Source organism: Pholcus phalangioides, unplaced genomic scaffold (genome assembly GCF_987345545.1).
Source record: "Pholcus phalangioides strain wild (caught in Gottingen) unplaced genomic scaffold, Ppha-v1.0 ptg000009l_1, whole genome shotgun sequence".
Taxonomy (NCBI): Eukaryota; Metazoa; Arthropoda; class Arachnida; order Araneae; family Pholcidae; genus Pholcus; species Pholcus phalangioides.
The window spans coordinates 16,815,508-16,837,506 of NW_028301602.1; the positions used below are offsets into that span (position 1 = coordinate 16,815,508).

The 21,999-nt window shown below is 33.7% G+C and overlaps 1 protein-coding gene across 4 annotated transcripts in view; it reads right to left on the bottom strand.

The window, feature by feature from the left end:
- LOC149082134 (uncharacterized) overlaps positions 1 to 21,999 on the bottom strand; it is a 93,369-nt gene that overhangs the window by 16,094 nt on the left and 55,276 nt on the right. For all 4 annotated transcript variants that reach the window (XM_089235632.1, XM_089235631.1, XM_089235629.1 and 1 more), the window contains exons 5-9: positions 21,467 to 21,586; positions 20,083 to 20,229; positions 17,074 to 17,162; positions 15,370 to 16,056; positions 12,568 to 12,746 (exon numbers count right to left, since the gene is read on the bottom strand). In XM_089235632.1, the coding sequence (XP_089091758.1) occupies positions 12,568 to 12,746; positions 15,370 to 16,056; positions 17,074 to 17,162; positions 20,083 to 20,229; positions 21,467 to 21,586 (1,222 nt within the window). The remainder of the gene's footprint in view (positions 1 to 12,567; positions 12,747 to 15,369; positions 16,057 to 17,073; positions 17,163 to 20,082; positions 20,230 to 21,466; positions 21,587 to 21,999) is intronic.

The window sequence follows — 21,999 nt, forward strand, 5'->3', positions numbered from 1 at the left end:
ACAACTGGAAACAAAATTCTTGGACAAAATTATGAAAAAATTTAAATTCCCAAAGAATAGTATTACCAAAACAGAACAAATTTAAATTCCACAATTGTGTTCATCATAATGCACAATCAAAAAAAAAAAATTCACCTTGACAATTAAAATAATACAAAAAAATAGAAGTTTCCCGCACACTCCTTTGTGCCAAAAACTAGTCACAAGGCTATTTTATAAAATGTTGTATGAATGTCTATGATAACACATTAAAAAGGACTTTCATTTTAACAAATGAGTTTCAACTTTTATTTACACAAGAATATGAAAAATTGAGCTTTAAGTTTAAATTTCTTTATACATCATTAACTGATGTACTGAAAGAAATTATCAAAAATTCTGTATAATTACATGCAGTGAGTTTGAGCATTTTGAAACTAAAATGCAGAAGAAAACAATAAAGATTATGCTTTCACAGTTGATAAAATAGTCTTTTGAAAAATTATTAGAACCATGAAATCTTGGTCTGTTTCAATAATGCAATTTATGCAAAAAAAACACCATAAGCATACACACCATTCTTCTCCATGGTAAAACAGTAAATACTCTGTATTTCATTATTTTCTGGTGAAAAAAATACATATCCCTTAAATTTAAAGCATTATCGCATGATCATTGCCAAGATATTGATAGTAGCTGACAGACAAATAAGAAATTTTTAGTCAATCGGAATGCTATATGTAATGAAGCCATGCTAATTTTTGGGAAACTTCAGTTTCCATACTTCATTCTTTTCTATTTCTTGAAGAATTAGTCTGAAAGTAAAGAGGCCCCTCATCATATCAAGCTGGTCCAAAAACAAAAACAAAGATATAACTGATGACTTTATGTTCTGTAGTTAAATTTTTAACAGTGCCTCTAATTGAAAATGTAAAATATTTGAAAGCATATTATATTAAAGCATCATAAAACAGGCTACTCAATGTGTGTCATTGCAAATACTATATACTTTACAATATTGCTACTCTCGTTTAACCTACTGACGCCGCTTGGCAAGAAAATTTGACATTTTTGAAATTTTAATTTTTCTTTGCAAATAAATGGTGGCAGTGGTTCCACTCAGTATTTTTCTTCTTTCTAAAAATCATAGTCTTCTTTAATAGGCTAATTTTTTTTTGATTTGAAAAAAATTATGATACACTATAAAATTATTACCGCAAAAACATAATTTTTATAATTTCACACCTGGAAACATGTTTTTCAGAAAAAAATAGATAAGCAAAATTAACTTTTTGAGCAATACAATACAGCCTGACATTACAAGTTCTTCCTTATAACATGATGACAGCCCTGATGTATATATTTGCAGACCTGCCAACCTTTCAGATAGTAAAAGTCCTATAACTTTCACGAAAATCTGGCAATTTGCTTAAAAATCTGGCGAATGCACCTTTGAACATTTAGCATTTTTATGGGCATAATAAGAATCAAAATAATTTAAATAGGTGAACATATTACCATATTTTTATGAAACAGTCATATTTTTCATTTGGTGTCCAACTATTCTAAAGAAATGTCCAATTTTTCAAATGATCTTTTCATTCCATGAAATTCTAATATTTACTGGACTTTTTCGTTATGTTAACCGTTCTTTTCGTGAAGCACATAATAGAAGATTTGTAGATGCCCCAATTTCTGGCCCATCAACAATTTTCAGCAAATTAAGAATTTTGCCCGCAACTGACAATATTTGTCGTGCATTGTACAGCGATCCTTACTTTTTTTTAAATTTCCGCAATGAAATATGATCAGTATAGAAATGCATAGAGAAAATATGTGGTGATTGAATCATCTATCAGCCATTTCATAACACGTATATATATATATATATATAAACATTTTCAACATGAACGGCTTAGCCATGTTTGTTTATGTTCATGATTTAGATGGCTTTGACCATCTTCCATGCAGGCTACTGTGGTTGGAGTCTAGGAAATGCAATGTTGTGATGTCGCAAGAAGTTTTTCATGTAATTGGGACGGGACATCACTTTCTAAAAATAAAAATAGCACCAAAAAAAAAACATACTCAATTTGTTTTCTTTTTTTTTCCAGTGTTTATTTATTATTTTTAAGTTGATGGCAATACTTGAAAACCAGCAATATAAATTCATAATCCAGAAGCTCTGTGAATGTTGTGAACTCCTGCATTGCCAGGTTAAATACAGAAAATTCTCTGCTCTGTATTTGTAGTTTCTCCTTTACAGGCAGGTGGCACCAGAAAATCTTTACTAACAGAGAATGTGGGAGGCGTCTCCACATTGTTTCTTTATTCAGGATAAATTCTTTTATCCGCGAAGCCCCAAGACAATATTTGGCAATGTTTTTCAACAAACCCTGAACTGACTGAAAATGTTCCAATAGAAAAATATTCAGTATACAAATTTCCACAATAGTGTTTGCTGCAAAGAACAGTTTTCTCTATTCTATTATTTTATAATTTCCCGAATGTGTTCTGCGATGCAACACCACAGATTTTGATATATTTGCTTTGGGGGTGTGCCAGTTTCAATAAATTCTATGGGCTTAAATTATTTGCTACATAGCAACACTATTACTGATCATACCTATAAGTCTGTCACTCACTTAGAAATAGCTGAAATAAAAGCATTCATAAATAGGCAAGCCATGGTGTAAGGAAATGTAGATCTTTAATCTCTACAAACACGTCAAATAGTACAAAATCTTGAAGCATCTGCATCTGAAATATATAAGTAATCACACACACACCTCCTACTACTTAATCATACATGCACCTCGTAAACATGCCTCTGTGGAATTTGACCACTACGTCTAAAATAGTTTCTGCACAAGTCAAAAGACATTCACATGTCCAATCATGTGACTCAAAATAATAGATGCGAATTCATATTTTACATGCCTGAAAAATATTGAATATTAATAGCCTACTGGATGCACTTAACCCATTAACGACTTTGATTTTATTAAAAATAAAAAATGAGGGGAACCACTTCCACCATTTATTGGCAAAGAAAAAACTTAAAATTTAGAATAGCAAATCTTCTTACCAACCGGCGTTAATGGGTTAATTCAAAAATTAAAATTATTTGCATATTAGAAATCAAAATTTTGAGAGACATTTTGATTCAAAAGCAATGAAAGCAAAAATAATTATAATTTAATTCTTTGCCCTGTTGGCATTGCAAAAGGAGGAGTTCAAGTTGCTGTTAACTCAGATCCATTTTAAGAGAGCATTCATAGATTCCTGGTCAAAGTGATTTTAACTGTGTTTAGCAAAGTGATGATGGGGGAATGGGAGCATGCGTCAAAAAAGACACATAACAGTATAGTAAACCATTGGAATTTACAATACAGGACCAGCACGTGTGTGCACAGCTACATTGATGACTCCAGTTGGACACACAAGATGAATTCCATTATTTTTTACTTATTCAGTTAAACTTCAATGTAGCAATACTCTGCAGATCAAGAAAAAAATAAGACTGTAGAGGGACTATCATTATATCCAGAGGCAGCAGAGTTTAACACTGAGGATAGACATTTCCAGACAAGATTTGAAAAAATGTGCTAGAGGGATTTATTGTTATATCAAGAATCGTTAATCATGGTTTCACTGTATGTATTCACTATGGAGAAATGTGAAAAATTCTGGCTTGAGGTCCTACTTAATTGCAGGGTTTAAAGCCCATGGTAGCACAGGACCTTAAAATACTAGTGCCACAAAAGGTGATGCATGTGTGTTGTGTTTCCATCATGACTGCCTAACAAATTCAGTGGAATTTCAAGTATATGTATGGGAGCACTTGCATCATTGCTGGTTAAAAAATAAAAATTGAAAGAGGTTAAATTTTTTTCTTTTTTTCTTATGTCTGGCATATAGCTCGGAGAAAAAAAAAAGGCCCGGTTAAAGTTTTCACATGCCTTGGGTATGTCGGGTAATAGATTTGTCCAGTCCTGTTTTACACCCAGCTCTTTGCCTGACCACAACCTTCGGTAGAATTTTGTGAATTTATCTTGCTGCTTGTAGGATGAAAGGCAGAGTTCACATTTCAAATACCAAGCTGTCATTTTATCTGATCAGTATTTTGCAGTAAATTGAGATATGATTGCCGATTTTTCTGTGTTAATTCTTTTTGTTGCCTTTGTCAGAGGCAGCCATGTTATTTAATATAATTTCTAAATACACTCATCCTTCAAGAACGTTTTGATGTCTCTGAGATGCGAAGTATGGTGTGTCTGGCATGAAAACCATTGCAGGTATTAAAACCATTATTGCCACCCAATGGCTTAAAAATAACTTACACTGTTACATTATTTTTTGTAAAAAAATTGGGGAAAAATTTGAAAAGATTGTTTTATCAAAAACTACTTATATATTACTTTCCCCCCCCCCCCCCATTATATACACAACAAAAGTTTCCTTTTTGATTAATTAATATTTTTAAAAAATAAAGATACAGGCATTCCCTCACTTTACGTGATTAATTTTCTTCAGAAGGATAAAGAAAAAAAACAACCTTCCAGAAGCAAAATTATTTTTAAACAAATTAATTCTTCAAAATTATAAATCCAGTTAACTCATAGTATACGAGTAAATTAATACTATTCACTTGTGTCTTCGCTAATTTAGATCTATTTTAGTGAATGTGCATGTTTTCTTTCCTGAACAGCCAGGTATGTGATTGGCTAACTTTTTCAATGAAAGCAGTCAAGATTCAGCTGACACAAGCAGTATGTCTCTAATTTTAGGAGTAAACCTAGATAATTCTGAATATTTCTCGCAAATAAGAAAATTATAGATTCATTAAAATCATTTCCTTTGATTAAAAGTCTGATGACAATGTTGATATGTTACTAAAAGATGCTCATTAGTGAGATCTGGTGAGTTGGATTTGAGTGTTTCTTCCATATATGTCTCATCTATGTCAACAAATCCAATGGATTTTGCCATTTTAATTATGTCATACCTCTAATTTTCAAGCCCATTTTCAGAACCAAAATCAAACGACAGACCAAATTTTGTGGGGGTCAAAATTTCTAAAATCAAATTTCAAGATACCATAAAGCAAGGGATACCTGCAACTACTTTTCATTCTAGCAATAATATACGTAAATCTTACTTGGAGAGTTTATTATCCACATTTTCATAATTAGGATTATGGTGCAGCTTCCTACTATTTCTTCTGAACTTATGTCATACCATCCTACTTTACAGCAAATGTTTTTCGTAATACCCCCACAATTAGGCCAACCAATAGGATCCTACTTTGCATGAGTAGCTTTTACAGAGATGCAAGTGCCACTCATCAATTTTGAAAATCAATATAAGGGGGTAATTTTTCCCCTAAAATACTGAAAGTTTTCTTAAAAATGGTTAGAACAGATAATTTTAAATAAATTTCCTTCACAAATCTAAGTTTATTTAAAATTTCTCAATAGAATCTGTCACTGCTAAAGAATTCAATACTGAAATGATGGTATCAATTAGGGCTATTTGACTTTTTTCCAAAATATACATACACATGCATGCGCCAAAGCAAGGATTTTCGCATGAAACCCCCCCCCCCCCCAAACAACATAATAATAGCATAATAAAATAATATAACAAAAAGAAATCACTACCACCACCCAACAAAACAATAATAGCATATAATAAAAAATTACCAATTTTTTTTTTAATTTTTAAAAACCTAATTTAAATACAACACCCTGTAAGCACTGAAATCTAGGGACTTAGGCCACATAAGCCTCAGCACTCTCAAGCAGAGGCTCTCAAATAATTCATGAATATTCAATGTAATCCATCCCTGCACACACCTTTCCGGGTTGTACATACGGTCGTCTGGCAACCCTAGACCCCTACCAATGGGGAAATACATATTTCAATGAATGGTAGAATTGTAGTGTCCACTAATATTGATGGGCGTTTCTTTTTTGCTGCATGGCTGGTGGACTGCATACTTATATATAGCTGATTGGATCATTTTTTGACACAAAATGAATTGTTCCAGACTGCCATGAAGGTGGACTGGAAGAGATCTCGGCAACAGGATAAGTCAAGTGGCAAAGTCCTGGCGTTCGTTCATTCAGCTGATTAGATCACCATGCTATCCAAGTGACATGTTCAGGAACGTACACATAAGAACCACTCGACCCCTACCAATGTCTTTCTTGTATCTGAGCTCCTTCTGCACCTACGATGAAACTTTCCAAAACAAGATCCATAGGCACATCTGTTGAAAATGCATCCTGCGCACGAAAAACAGCTAAACCACACGATTAGTCTGCATTAAGACAGGTTCACACCAGCCCCGTTGCATTGTGCTACAGCTCTCAGCAATAGTGAGCTCAAACAGAAGAGCCTAGAATGTTAAACAGAGTGAGGTGTGTGATCAAACACTTTAGGTTCCACATAGATCGCAAATTAATACCCGACCGATCATCTCACCAGACAGTGATCCATGTCAGAAGAAAATGCCATCCAAATAGAACGCACACAAACGAGCCAATATCTTTACAGATTTCATTATTTTTTTTATACCACGAACAGACAGAAATGATTGGAGCAGTTGAAATATTTAAAAAAAAATTAAAGGAAACATTCCATTTTTTTACCAGAACCAAAACCATCATGTGAGTGCAAACATAGTGCAAGCAAATTTTTTCATTCCGGCAGCCAGCACACTATTTACCCGAGCAGAGGGTGAACCCAATAGATGGTGTGTATACTTGGAGCAAATTTTCAGAAGCATTCATTTTCACACTCCGATCGGCACTGACTGTTAGACAAGCATAGATTCAGGACAATGTGTCGGGAGGGGTAATCTATTTTTCGTAGGTTTTCTCAATTTTTTCCCATATTATTCAGCTTTAGGGAGAGTCGATCACACCATTCTGTATCCGCGCCTACTGTTGGAATCAGAAAACCTGCCTGCACACAAACAGGAATTGGCGGTAATGCTTGGGGATTTTGCGCTTTACTGCACCTTTTAGTGGAAAGAGAATCATTTCGGCGCAGATCTTGCATCACTACTATTATTACCCCCCCCCCAATCCATTTGTGCTCCTTCAAAAGAAGATATAGCTCACTCTGGGAAACACTGGTCTACACTGATCATCAGAAAACCTGTAGTCGAAAGCACCACCACACACCCATGCGACATCCCCAAAGCAGAATATGCTGAAATCTGTGACGCACGTCGCAGAACAATCTGAAAGAATTTCAAGAAAAACCTAGAAAACACTGTTACGGGAATTTTTACAGCAGAATATTTCCAGTCACCTGAGGGTTTGTTGCACACCAATGCAAAACAATCAGCTTTGAGGGTTGACACATTCTCAAGAATGAATATTTTTCTTAACACAAAACTTGTTATAGAAACAAAAAAGTCTTTAACCAATGTTGTTTGTCTAGAGCAGGAGTTCTTAACTCCCTTGTGTCAATAATATAAAGATCACAGATATAGTAGCAAAATACTATTCAATAAACAATGTAACGTCCTGGACTGGGATATGCCATAAGGTTTTGGAGACAATACTTACAGAGAGAGACAGACTTGGTTGAGGGGGAGTGCAGAGAAGAGCTGCACATGCTCTTGTTGCCACACAAGCTTGAGCTATAAAGACTTGATTTCTTGAATATGTCTACACTAGAGGAACGCAAGTGTGTGCCTGGGGGTCAACATATCAACACAACTGACACGTTCAAAAAAGAAATGATAAACTTGTTGGGGTAAATCGAGAAGCTGCCCATACTTAAAATAAGAGGCAACCATAAGTATTCTTTATGGGCATTGTATATTTTGCCATGTGTAATATATTTTTTATAATTTTATTTTTTGTTGGGTTGCTGTATTTTTGAAATATATGACATCCATAATTGTTATGGGCATCTTTTTCTCAAATAAATACAAATACGACGCCACAACAGGCAAATTGCCCAACGAGGTGGCCGACTTAAGAACATCATGGATCCCCGAGCCATTTTTTGGAGGCCCTACCTACTACTGCTACACCACACATGCACCCCCCCCCCGCGGAACCCCCAACGAATCGGTACATGCGGGAATGTACGTGTAGTGAAACCTGACGTGAAGTTTTTTGTTTCTCTGTAATGCTTGTTATGTGTAGTGCTGCCATCTGCCACCAGTTTTTCTAACTATGAGTGAAGTGTTATGATTGAATGATTTATCGTTGTAGGACTGTTGCTCTCTGTGGCGAGACGTTTTAACGGGGAGATCGGCTCGCATTTGCGCCTTGAAGTTGGGAACCAAAGAAAACCAACTTCAGCCGACCACCACTGTGGGGTCCGAACCCGGATCCTCGCATCGCGAGTCCGTCACTATAACCACTCGACCACCACAGCGGCACCTCGTTGGGCATTTTGCCTGTTGTGGTGATGTATTTGTATATGATCGCAGTGTTAAAATGTTGTTATAATGAACTGCAAGAGATTGAAGAAATCACTTCATAAAAATAAAATTTTATTATAAAGGAATTCCAGATTTTTTCACATTGTTCCTATGTAAACTTATCTGGGGGATCAACAAAGTTGTAGTTAAAATGAGATTTTTTTTTCCGCTATAACAGTATTAGTTAAAACGGGAATCGACCGAATAAAATACATAACCAAGTAGCCGCCGGGCATTCGAGTGGTTAGGAAGCTAGCCCGTGAAGGCGTGGATTTGAATCCTGGTTCAGGCACGGATGTTTACTAATACTAGCAAACTCCCTGGACAGATCTTATGAATTTCTTGAGGATCATATTAAAAAAAAAAGTCATCAAATAGATAAAATGTTATTAAGGCTATAACTTTGATATACCATCTCCTATACCCAAGAAATATCTTCAAAAATGATTAGATTGGATTGAGAACGATACCTACAGAAATTCATTTTATAATGAAATACAACCTAAATAAATCTAAAATTCTTTGGATTTAACTGCTCATAGACTTTACAGATTGTTTGAAATTTTCCTGATTCTACAAAAACAATGCTATTCAGCAAAATAGACTTACAGCCTTCTTTCAAATTCAAGTGAAGATCAGTACTTGAAGTTGAATAAATGAAGTCTCGTGCAGTGCGAGATACAGAAAAATGACAAATATCAATGTTTAGAACTGCAAGTTCATGTTCCAGAAAACATCAAATTTTTTTCATGACTTTAGGGCATCTTCAACTGTTGACACAGTGTGGGCCACATTTGATATTACACCGAGGTCTGCAGGCCACTCTCAGCTGTATTACAAACGTAAGAGCTGGACAGGCCACAAGTGACCCACGATCCATACGTTGAAGACCCGTGCATAAAAGATAAGCATCAGAGAATAAGCAACCCTCTTCATTTATTCGTTCTGTTTTTTGCTGTCAGCTGTTTATTTTGAAAATTAAAAAAAAAGAAAAGAAAGTCAGCCTTAGACGACTGATGAAATGAAGATTCTAAATATGAGGTTAAGAATATTGTTTTATGTCCATAGCAATCATGATACAGCAAAATACACAACAAATGAAGACATTTTATCATGAAGATATGCGAGAACTAACTGTACTGTCAAAATTACTTCCACTGGCAAGATTTACCACACATTTTTTGTTGGAACATATACAACAGAATAAGCATATGAATGATTCAACTTTTTTCAGTAATTTTCAAACAGAACATAACAGTTACATGACACAAATGAAGCATTATAGCTATTATGCATGAGCATATTTTTCCCTATAATTTCATAACTAGGGTTTACAACACAAACATCATAGAACTAAAAAAAAAAAAAGAATTACTGACAGATTAATCTAGTCAGTTGTGAAAATATGCTTAAATATCTCAAACAAATGGATTTAGTCTCTTTTTTTCAAAAAACTTGAGGAGCTATTTCAACGCAATTACAAAGGAGAAGAAAAAAGCTATGTACTAAAGTCTTTTCTTTTAATGTTTGTCTCACTTTTTTCTTCTGCAAAATTTTTTCTGGATTTCTTGGCTTCTCCCTTTGACACCACTTGAGTTTGTGATGACTTTTTATGCGATTCAGCTGTAAAAAAATAATTCATAATTTCAGCTGGCAACACAGCGGGTTCTATATGGAACCATTTTTTCCAAACACTGATGAGAAAGAAAAGCATAAATTGAAAAAGGAATCCACTAATGATGTAGTAGTATTTAAACATTTCTTCTTCACAGTGTATCAAAATCCGCACATTCGATGATACAAAGTTGTTTCGGTTGACTGTTAGCACGTGTACAATAAATTATTTCACCCATAGACAATGATATAAAGTGTTAAGTAGAAGAAAAAATAAGTTAAAAAATCTCGGAAAATCTGCATTCCCACAAGAATATCAAAATTCCCACATTTTCTGTGTGTGTAGAGAATCCCCCCCCCCCCCAACGACTAATAGAAATTTGCATTTATATGTTGTATTGATCAGTTCTCACAATTTACAAATCAAGCTTTCTTATAAAAAAATACTACACAACTGACTCTAAAATCCAAATCCCAAGACATACTACAAAAACAAAAGAATACTTCAGGAACTTATTTTTTATTTTGTCCTGTTTATAATACAATGTTCAATTTAAAGTTGTGCCCACTAGAAAAACATTTTATATAACATAGTACAATTTTAATCTGAGAGCAGTGTGCTAAATTATTTTGAAAATTAAGAATTTATATATAATCTACATAGCTTCACAATCACTGACCCCACTTGAAATTCACATCACATAGTTTGAAGCTTTTCATTTCACATAAAAAAAGTTTAGATGGAAGATTTTATTATAGTCATTTTTTTCATCAGATAGGTGTATTCTCCTAAATAATAATCTTACGAAGTTCACTATGAAAATATAACTAAAGCTATTTACAGTCATGTACAATTTTTAACACTAGAAAATTAAAATTTATTTGAAGTAACTCAGGGGAGAACATGGTTGGCTATAAACTTGATGCTGCACTCTTCAAAATTTATTAGAATTTATGATTTGATCAATGCAATTAATAAATGATTAAAAATCTTAGTATTAATACCAAGTTAAAAATATATTAGACTAATTCTGACAAATATATAAACAAATTTTTCCTTTTCGCTGGAGTCAACAAAAAAATAAAGTTACTTTTAGAATTTTAAGTTTTAAAAATAACATTATATTAGAAATTTAAAAAAAGTTTCAACCAGCTAAAAACACAATTCTTACATAAACATTCTAAAATAATAGCAATAAAAGAAATTGTAAAAGTGAAGAGAACAAAAATATTTTATTTTCAAAACTTACAAGTTGCTTAATTTCTTTTCAAACACTATTCACAAAATTGAAACACAATTAAAATTTATTTCCAAAATACTTGTGCTGGTTTTCTGAACAAAAAGTTTCTTTTATTTCAATTTTTTCCATCACATAAACTGTTGAAGACAAACAATTGATCACGTATTTCATTATTCCAGAGTGTGCACTAACTGGGTGGTATTCTTAGACTTTGCTGAAGTGCAGAATAAAAATCTCAGATGTAAAAAATTGCATGCACTTATTTATTATTCATCTAAGAGGAAAGGCTTAGCAGCACATGTTGATTCTACGATCTATATGCAATACATTGTGTCATTCATTTTATGCAAACCAACTAGTTCATTTTCGTTCTGATTTCTGTTTGACACAACACACCCACGTCTGGAGAGAAGACTGCTGTTGAGAAACAATCAAATTTTTGAAAGTGATATTCATTGTAACTTATTTCTTGCTTCAGAATGATCATCATTATCGTAATGTAATGATTAATTACATTAGCAACAGAACATCAATCGAAGGGAAGGAAAAGTCTTATTAGCTTCTTTCAAAGTCTATTAATTTTGCAGAATTTGGTAACTGGAAAAACCGCCATTTGTTTAGTTTTGAAAATTCAAAAATTTAGTTGGAACAGGATCTTTTTGATTTTCTTCTTTTCTGCATCACAATAGTACACAAGATAGAAAATATGCACTTCACAAGCGAAATAATGCTAGGTCTCCACAAACATTTTGCTTGATCAAACTATTCACTCTTTATCAGCTGAATTCTTAAGGATGATTGCAGATGACATTTCTTGGTATTAACCAAATTATTGTATCAACTCAAATCATTGCAGAAAAGAGTTTTTTGATAGAAGCACACTGTAGTGCTCTGCAACCAACATGACTGGCTAATTAGTTGATCATTAAGAATTATAAAATTAAATCAATGAATACAAAAAATATCTTGCAAAAGTATATCAAAATATTGTACTGTTATTATTGTAAAAATATATTTCTGATCTTTCATCTAAATCAGGTAAGAATTTGTAATACTTATCAAAGTGAAAGCTTTTCATTTTGTCACTATAAGTTGAAATTTTTTTGAAACACAAAAAAAAAAGCTATCTAGAAAAATTTTCACTTTTTTTTAAATATATGAAGTATCAACATACAATTTATTTTATACATCTAAAGACATGAAACTATGACAAGTTGAAGTCACAGATGAAAAAATGAAACGTGTGACAAAAATGAAAATAAAAAAGTTGTTTTTACCTACCTCTATAATTTATAATGTCTGACCCAAACTGAGGATCAAAAGCATCATATTTTTTATTGAAGTCATCACCCATAACTGCAGAAGCTGGCCTATTTTCATAATCAATCTGAAATCTTCCGCCACGAAATGGAGGACCTCTATCTGGACCTCTGAATTCCATCTCTCTGTCATCTCCAAACCTAGGTTCAAAATTGATAAATATAGCTGAGACTAAATTTTGTTCATGAAGTTAATTCTCTTAAAAATATAATAAAATGGAAAGTTAAAATAAGAAAACATTTGGTTTTTTAAAAAAATTAGAAATTTACTTCAACTTGAACTTTAAAAATAAGAAAAAAACTGGCCGGCAGCATCAATATTTCACAACTTCTAAAATTACCATGTGACACTTATGCATATGATGATTGAACAATGCATATCTACAGATTTTTTACAAAAAAGACCGACAAACACTCAAATAACTGATTGTTTCATAAAAGTTTATGGTTGCAACATTTAAGAATGACTGATGGCTATGTCAGGGCTAGAGAAATCGTAAAAAAATCTAGGTGCCAACAAAAATTATTAATCTAAGAAAAAGATCGAAAACAATGTCCTGAAGAAGTAAAAAAACCACATTGTGCCCTTTTTCCATGTTGGCAAATATGCTGTTATAAATTCCAAACATTTCGTGCTGCTTCCAACAATTTAATAACTACAAAGAAAATTTTAGGTGTCAATACCAATTTTTTAGTCACCATGGCGACCTGCTGCCTGGGATTTGTAGAGCCCTGAACTATGTAATAGTAAAAAAACCCATAATATATATTATCAACATCATACCTTTCTGAGTACCTTATATATTCATTTATAAATTAATCCCCCTCCCCGTTGAGCACCACCAAAACCACAACATGGAGATCAAGGTTTCTCGATACAAAAACTAACCAGCATCTAAGTTCAGTCGTGCACCCTAGTGGCATGGCAGTTAGATGCTCTAGATTCTAGGTTCAAACCGGAGAAAGAATATAAATAACAGGTATTTTCCCTAACGAGCTTCAGGCAACTACCAATAAATTATAATTTCACTTCCAAACCAACTCATAAATGGCAGTAAATTGCAATAAGTGATACGGCCAGAAACTTTTTATTAATATGACTCAATAACTAAATCAGTTTCATATCAGCTCAACTTTACACGTCATTATACAGTCAAACCTTGTTAGTGTGTCACCCGGTTAACACGTCACTCCGCTTACCAGGTCACTTTTTGGAAGTCCAATTGTCCTCAGGCAGGAACTGACACAGCTACGGCTTACTCTGTTTAACGAGTCACTCCGCCTGCTAAGTCATATTTTTGCTCTCCCAAGAGTGACTCATTAACGAGTTTTGACTGTATATCTTTCAAATTCATCCAATATTTTAAATTCAAATATGCAGCACACGATTTATGATGTGGGTGTACTTTTTGAATTTGAAAAAAAAAACCACTAATTACTTAAATTTTTGCCCCAAAAACTGAGAAAAACCCAAAACAAGATATATGTTTCAAGAATTTAGGCCAGAGGTACTGTATTCCTTTTTATTCCAAAGACTTCCTGCACCAATAAATTGAAGACCACAGACCCATTTATAAAATATTTAATGTATAGCAATTTAAAAACAATCAGTTAATTGTTTTCTTATAGAATCTGAACTCAATGAAATCTCTCCAAAGATACCATGGTTATAAAAAATAAAAGAAATAGAGCCCAGAAATCACACCTCATTCAAATTTTAATTGGAAGGGGGGTTAAATTTCCATGAAATAATTATAGTAAGAAGAGTTGGAGAACCACTGCACCTAAGGTGTTGAGTTGCTCAGTAATCTATCAATATAAATCTAATCCATCATACAATATAAAGTCTTTGAATAATAGAATTGGCAATTAAATTTAAATTTTTTTTGCATGTGAAGTTAGTTTGATGTCATTTTTAATGCTAAATATTTTTGACAAGCTTAAAATAGCAAAGAATTGTAACTTGTCAGCTCAGGGATGAATGTGTGCATTCATTTAAAAAGCTAAAGCATATTGCACCACTTACCACTACACTAAATCCCAAAAGTTGAAAAAAATCATACAAAAAATAAATTTTAGTAACAGCTGGAAAGTAACTCAGAAAGTTGTCAAAAAACCTCACATTATACAATATACACCATATTAACAAAATGACAACTTCAAAATAATATTTTTTGAATATGGTAATGTTTTTGAAGAGCATCTATGCTAATTCACAGACATAAAAAAATCTTTCATTTATCAAGTGATTTTACACTGAAGGAAACACATCATACAAATAAAAGGGAAAACTTGATTGTTTGGGATTGCATTGGGTGACCATATAACTAGTTTTCCCAGGATGTTTGCATATTATTTGCAACATTTATTGGTTTTTCATACTTAAAATCATAATTTCCCATATTTTTCATGAGAAAAACGGCCAGCCTGGAATTGCAAGGACTGAAAAAGTATTTTCTTTAGGGAATTTTTTATTCAAGCAAAGCACAATTTATGGTTTTTAGAGACTTTTCTATGAAGATACAAAAAAAAAGAAATATTTTAATAAGGCTGAAAAATCTGAAGGATCCCAAGTAAATCGGAAGCATTGCCACCCATGAAATAGTAATTAAAAAGAATGGGGGAAACAAAAAAAAAAATAGATCAAATCATATAAAAAGGGAATGAAGAATGTATTTTGGTTCATAACATGGATTTTAGATGATAGCATAACAATCATGGACTTAAAATCACTGGATTTAAAAAAAATGAAATATCTCATTACCTGAAACGATCTCCTGGAGGAAAGTTGGGAGGTCCAAATGGTGGTTCACCAGGTGGAAATCGGTCGGGTCCAAATTCTCTAGGTGGCCCTCTCATTCCAAAACGATCTCTCCTGAAACCCTCATCTGGGAATGGGCCACATCTATCGTCAAAAGGTGGTGGACGTGGAGGAAAATCACCTTCAAATGGAGGAGGTCTAAAAGGAGGTCTTGGAGGTCCATAACGATCACCCATAAATCTGCCTTCATCTCTTGGATGCATTGAAGGACCTGAAGGAAACCTCCTGTTCCCAGGTGGTCCAGATTCATCAAACTCCTCAGGTGGAAATCGCTTATCATCAAAGTCCCCATCTTGAGGCATTCTCTTGGGATCATCGAAGTTTTCTGAAGGCGGTTGAAAACGATCTGGCGGAAACCTTTCACCAAAACGATCAGGAAACATTTGAGGTTCATCAAATGGAGGTGGTTCCCTAGGAAAGCGTGGCCTGTCGTGAAAAGGAGGGCCCTGATCATCAAACGGTCGCTCTGGACCAAAATGCCTGTCAGGAAATGGAGGTCTACCTCTACGATCAAATTCACCTTCTTCAAATGGCTTTTCCGCAACTGGTTCAGGTGGGAATTTGGTGCTTTCCATAACTGAAAATTCTGGATCAAATGCATCAGGATCCAGACCAGGTCTTGGACGAAATCTGCATGATGTAGAACAAAAATAATATAGTATGAATAATTACAATATCAGTGTAGTTACATAGAGATAGCATAACTCAGGCTAGCAACAAATCAGAATGTGCCAAAATATGTGGCTTATATCACAGAACAATCTAGAAGAATTTTAAGAAAAAGTGTAAAAAGCACTATTATGGGGACTTTTATCACAGAATATTTCCACTCAGACGAGGGCTTGTTACAAAACTATGCGAAACATTCTACTTTGGGGTCAAGGCGGACTGGGTCTAAATGTGAATATGACAAAACTAGGAATTTTAAATGTTGCAAAAATAAACACACAATATTTGCCATTACTGCTAAATTATTTGTGAATAGGTAACCATAGTAAAACATACAAATGTTCATATCACTACATCTCTATACCAAACTTCTGAAAAAAATAAATCTATGAAGTAGATGGAAATATATTTCTTTTAATACAATATATTTTTAATTGAATGTAGGTTTTTAAAATAACAATTACAATTTTGATTTAACAAATTTTTTTCTGTTTACTAATACAAATCTCTATCCTATTCGTTCACTCTACATTTAACTCTTTCATATCTAGCCTCAGTCTCGAAAGAGAAGCAATTTTGTGTTTCAAAAAAATTGTGTAAGAACAAAATTTTGTTTCTTACGTTACTGTAAAATCATCTAAAACTAGTTTCAGTGTACAGCTCAGTACAAATAATTTGCTAGTAAATATTTACTAGATCTGGAACTAATTTTGAGGACTAAGTGAACATTTTATATAGGTGAAGAAAAATCCTCAAAAAACAGAATGAAATACCATTTTAGAGGTGGTATCACATTTCACAATGCCTGTAAGAAAAATTGGATTAAGGATAGTTTTTAATTTATTTTTTTATTATGTATACATATAATAAATAACTTTGTGGAACAAATTAGAACTCATAAACCAGGCCAGCAATTTACTTTTAATATTGTTACTCAATTGCAACTCTTTTTTTTTGGTCAACTCAAGTTTTACCTACCTGTCAGGAGGTAAATCTGGGTCAAACTGCCTTCCAGGTGGTGGCGGTCCCATCTCATGTTCAGGTGGTCTGCCATCAAAATCTTCTTGCTAAAAAAAAAAAATAAATAAAAAAATAAAAAATAAAAAATAATAATAATAATATCTCATTGAGCAATCTTATTTTGAAATTGACTATTTTTTTATTGAAAAAAAACCACATACACAATACATAAGTACTGGAAAATACAAAGAGAAAAAATATATATATAAACACTAGCTGTTACCCGTGGCTTTGCACGTGGATTTGGTAATCTGAAAATTGTTCGACAATGATTCCCTCCAATAACATTTGAATCCCTCATGACCCGCTTGGGCGTTGCATTTCCAGAAACTATGTCTTGGTGAGTTACAAAATATAATACTGAACAAATTTCATATTTATAGCTTCCAGCGGTTTGGGCTCAGCGATGATTGCACCATATAACTTTTGACTGCCTCCCCTTACGACCCCCTTACAGTATGAATTTTGAAAAATGCTTCGTTAGTGAGTTTTTACATTACAAAATGAAACTACAGACCAAATTTCATATTTATAGCTTCATTGATGATTGCCTTATATAACTTTTGAGCCCCATCATGACCATTTTAAGGGGCTGAATTTCGAAAAAAAAAAACCCTCCTTGGTGAGTCTTTAGATCATGAAATAAAACTACTGACGAAATCGCATAAATAATAGCTCCAGCAGTTTCGGCTTGGCATGATTTCTATATATAACCTTTGATCCCCTTTATGACCCCCTTGGGGCCAAATTTTGGAAAACCCCTTCTTAGTGAGTCTTTACGTTATGAAATGAAACTACTGACCAAACTACATGGCTCAGCGATGATGAATCAGGCAGTGAGTCAATTAGTCAGGACATACTATTTATATATACAGGGTGATTATAAAAAAAACTATCCCGACATATGGGCCCCTAACTATCATACCATTCACAGAAACTGAATGAAATTTTGGCATAAGGTATTTTGATGTATGCGCTCAAGAATAATATGGAAAACAACAGTGTCACTCTAACAGTTACGGTTACAGTGAGAAAATTTCGAAAATATCAAATGGCAACACCAAGTTTTTTGTATTGGAATGTGATCTCCATTGTGAAAAACCCTAAATAGCGTTCGAACGGCAACTGTAGCATCAAAATCACCGGCGGTAGATAGGCTAAAAGTGAGGACAACCAATAAGGACAGAGAAGCAGCATAAAATAAAGCATTTTATTGTGTTTCACAAATTTTCCACATGACCTTGTGGAGGACTTATCAGGCTGGGATCTCAGCCGAAGAAAAGGTGTGACGAATGAAGCGAACATTAATGCTCTGGTACACGGCAAAGTCCTTTTTACTTTTTCCTTGCCTAGTTCCGGGGATTTTCGTGCTACAGGTGCCATTCCAACACTATTTAGTGTTTTTCAGTATGGAGATCGCATTCCAATACAAAAAACTTGGTGTTGCCATTTGATATTTTCGAAATTTTCTCACTGTAACAGTAACTGTTAGAGTGACACTTGTGTTCCATATCATTCTTGAGCGCATACCTCAAAATACCTTATGCCAAAATTTCATTCAGTTTCTGTGAATGGTATGATAGTTAGGGGCCCATATGTCGGGATAGTTTTTTTATAATCACCCTGTATATAAAATCAATGCATTTTTGTAAAAATCCCTACATGTTACAAAGTGTTTATTTTTCTTTCTCTTTTTTTGTCTACATAGTATTGTTTTGTATTATGGCATCCACTGTGTTTTTGTACTTTAGTCTTATTATGTATGTCTTGGAGGGAAAAAACTGAAGTCTAAAGTACATTAACACAATATATATAAGTATTTTTCAAAGAAAATTCAACAGATACATGCCACGTTTATATATCAAGGCCTTATTTCCATGATATGCAGATGTTGATGAGAGGTGATACTCATAAATTACTCGTCCCAGCCATAAGGCTAGGCGAGTTTGTTTGTTTTTGTCAATCAGACGGCGAGCTAGCAATCCTACTTAGGGCTATATTTATACAATTGTCTGCCTTTGGTTTCCCGGTGGTTCTATAGTCGTCATTAGAATTGTGGCACGATCCTCATTACTACGCCTCATCCCTGGGTGGTCCCCACCCTCTATCTAATGTGATTGATGAGTGGTACAATTTACATTGAAATATGATCTATATACAGTCACCAATATACATCACCTCTGGGGACCAAATAAATGTGACTTTATAAGCGGGGCAACTTGATATGACTAATAATTTAACAAGTAAACACATGCTATGGGAAGAGATTTCTCTTTCGGAATCCTGCGCCTAAAACGCAACAGGAAATTTCCTGGGAATTTGAACTTATTTCCAGGATCCCGGAAGAATAAGAAGTAAGGTTGAACCAGATTACATTTCTGTACTGAATTAGAGATGGCGAACAAACTTTTATCACTAGAAGCATGCATTTTAGAAGCTGCAGTCAATAAATTTTGAACAAAACTTATCTCATTAATATTGTTGTAATTTGTAGAATTAATCAAGGCTTAACAACAAAATACTTATGAATTTGAATTGGATTTATTCTTTAAATACTTGTGAAGGTAATCATTACAAGAGAGAACAATTGAGTACACTAGTAATCGTTCAGTGCATGGCTATATACGGCTCTTGGAACATTCCAGAAACTAGTATGTAAATCAATATCAAATGTATTTCTGGTTTGAGAGAACATTCTAGAAATTCCCCATACGCACCTTGAAAAAAAACATTTTTTTGTCCATATCAGGATTCGATCACGAGATGAGAAACATGTACACTACCACTACGCTATGCCATACTTCCCTGTGTTGTCTTTCCTTGGAATATTAAATTAATGAATTACACACTGCATAACTTGAGTGTTCTAAAAGCTGTTCTGCTAAATATTTGCACAGAATCAATTTGTTTTCAACTTGAACAAAACTTTTCAATTAAAAACATAATTTTAAAACATTTATCCCTTACCCAATGTCCTCCTCCACCACCACCAGGTGGTCCTCCTCCTCTACCTCTTCCCCTTCCTCTCATTGGAGGTCCTCCACGACCTCTTCCTCTGAAGAAATCCATGCCCATTGGACCACGGCCATAACCCCAATCCTCCTCATAAGAATCCTAGAAGATGAATCAAATTAGCAGGAAATAAATGACAAACACTAACAAAAACCATAAAGACAACCTATATATTATAACAGGGCCTGGTAAATAGAAAAAAAATTCAGGCACCAGCCAGATATTCTAGAAGCTAAGCATTTGATACAAAATAAAAAAGTTTTAGCAACCCTTTTAGAAAATTTTTTGTTACTCTCAGGTTGCAATTTTAATATAGACAAAATATATTAAACACCGATTACATTTTTTCAAAGTCACAGTGACAACCTTGAACCTGGGTTTGTCAAGCCCTATATTATAACTAGGGTTGGTCTGAGATGCTTGTGAAGCAACATTACTAAATTAGTTTTTTTATGTCCATTAACTTTCATCCTAAAAAATGTTATTCTACTATAAAAATTTTATGACAGTTTTTAATTGCACAAGTCATGAATATTTGCTACACAACTGTTAATTTAATGTTAAAATGTATTTAATGTAAAATATTTACAAAATGAAGCAACTTTTCCTTATGATTGACATAAATATTCAAAAAAAATTTCTATTCTGTAAAAAAAATGGATTATCATCACTTATCTCATAAGCTCCTTGTAAATATTATTGTGAGATACTTCTGACAAAGAGTGGACTCTGAAAAGTAATATTTTTTTTATAAACCCTTTCCTTTATTTCTTAGGCTTTAACAACATTCATATAGGATATGTGGACTTTTAAATTTTGTTACTCCAATGCTCATTACTATAGTTAACCATATATGCACCTTGTAAACATTTCTCAGAATGTCTAATAAATTGGTACATGCCAAAACACATGTTATGAGTGTATGTGCGGCCCTGAGCCGCCTACGTTGAAGAACTATGCATGTTTCCTGCCATCCATATTTTAAAATAAAAATGGCAGATGCTTGAATTTTTGTGTTATAAAAGTATCATGTTGAAGGTGTACTTTGCTCTCTGTGGAGAGGCTTTTTCAAATAGTAGAGACCGAGCTATTTCCCCCATTTGAAAACTATTTGTCACTTCAGGTAGCTGACACATATGAAGTTGATCTTTCACTGCCAGAGTTTATTTGACAGGAGCCTTTTTTTTTTTTTTCAAACCGAGCACCACTCAGGTCTATCGCCATGGGCAATTTACTACCTAGTGAGTTGTGCCGGAAGTGTAAGTATGTGTACCTAACAGTCTGAGTGCGTGTCTAGTGTTGAAAAATATGCGAACTTGTGTAGAGAAATTAACATTACCTCTTCCATGCCTCTCATCATGTGAGGGTCTCTAGGTCCACCATAAGGGGGCTCCATTCTTCCACCACCACCACCAGAAGGAGGAGGCGGCATCATATCAGGAGGTCCATCATTCATCATCTATAGCAATTAAGAACAAGAAAAGTGAAAACATTAGATAAAATTCTAATTTTTTTCTGAACCTGGCATGGGGATGAATTGAATTAAAAAACTTGTAAAGTGTACACGGAAAGAAAAGAAAACTATGTATAATAAGGTTATTTATACTTCTGTTTCAAACAATGAAAGGAGAAAAATTTCGGAGCAGTTCAATATCACTTTTGCTTGCTATGTACAAAAATATTTGGCCAGACTTATACTCAATTTTGAAACTGATGCCAATGACAGATTACTATTATGTACCATGAAATAAACTGAATGTCCACAATTGTGATGCATCTACGATCAAAAGTTTATAGTGAATTTTTATGCAAATTAGCCTATTGATGTTTAAATGGTGTTACTTTGGCAAAATTCTCAACTTACATTTTTTG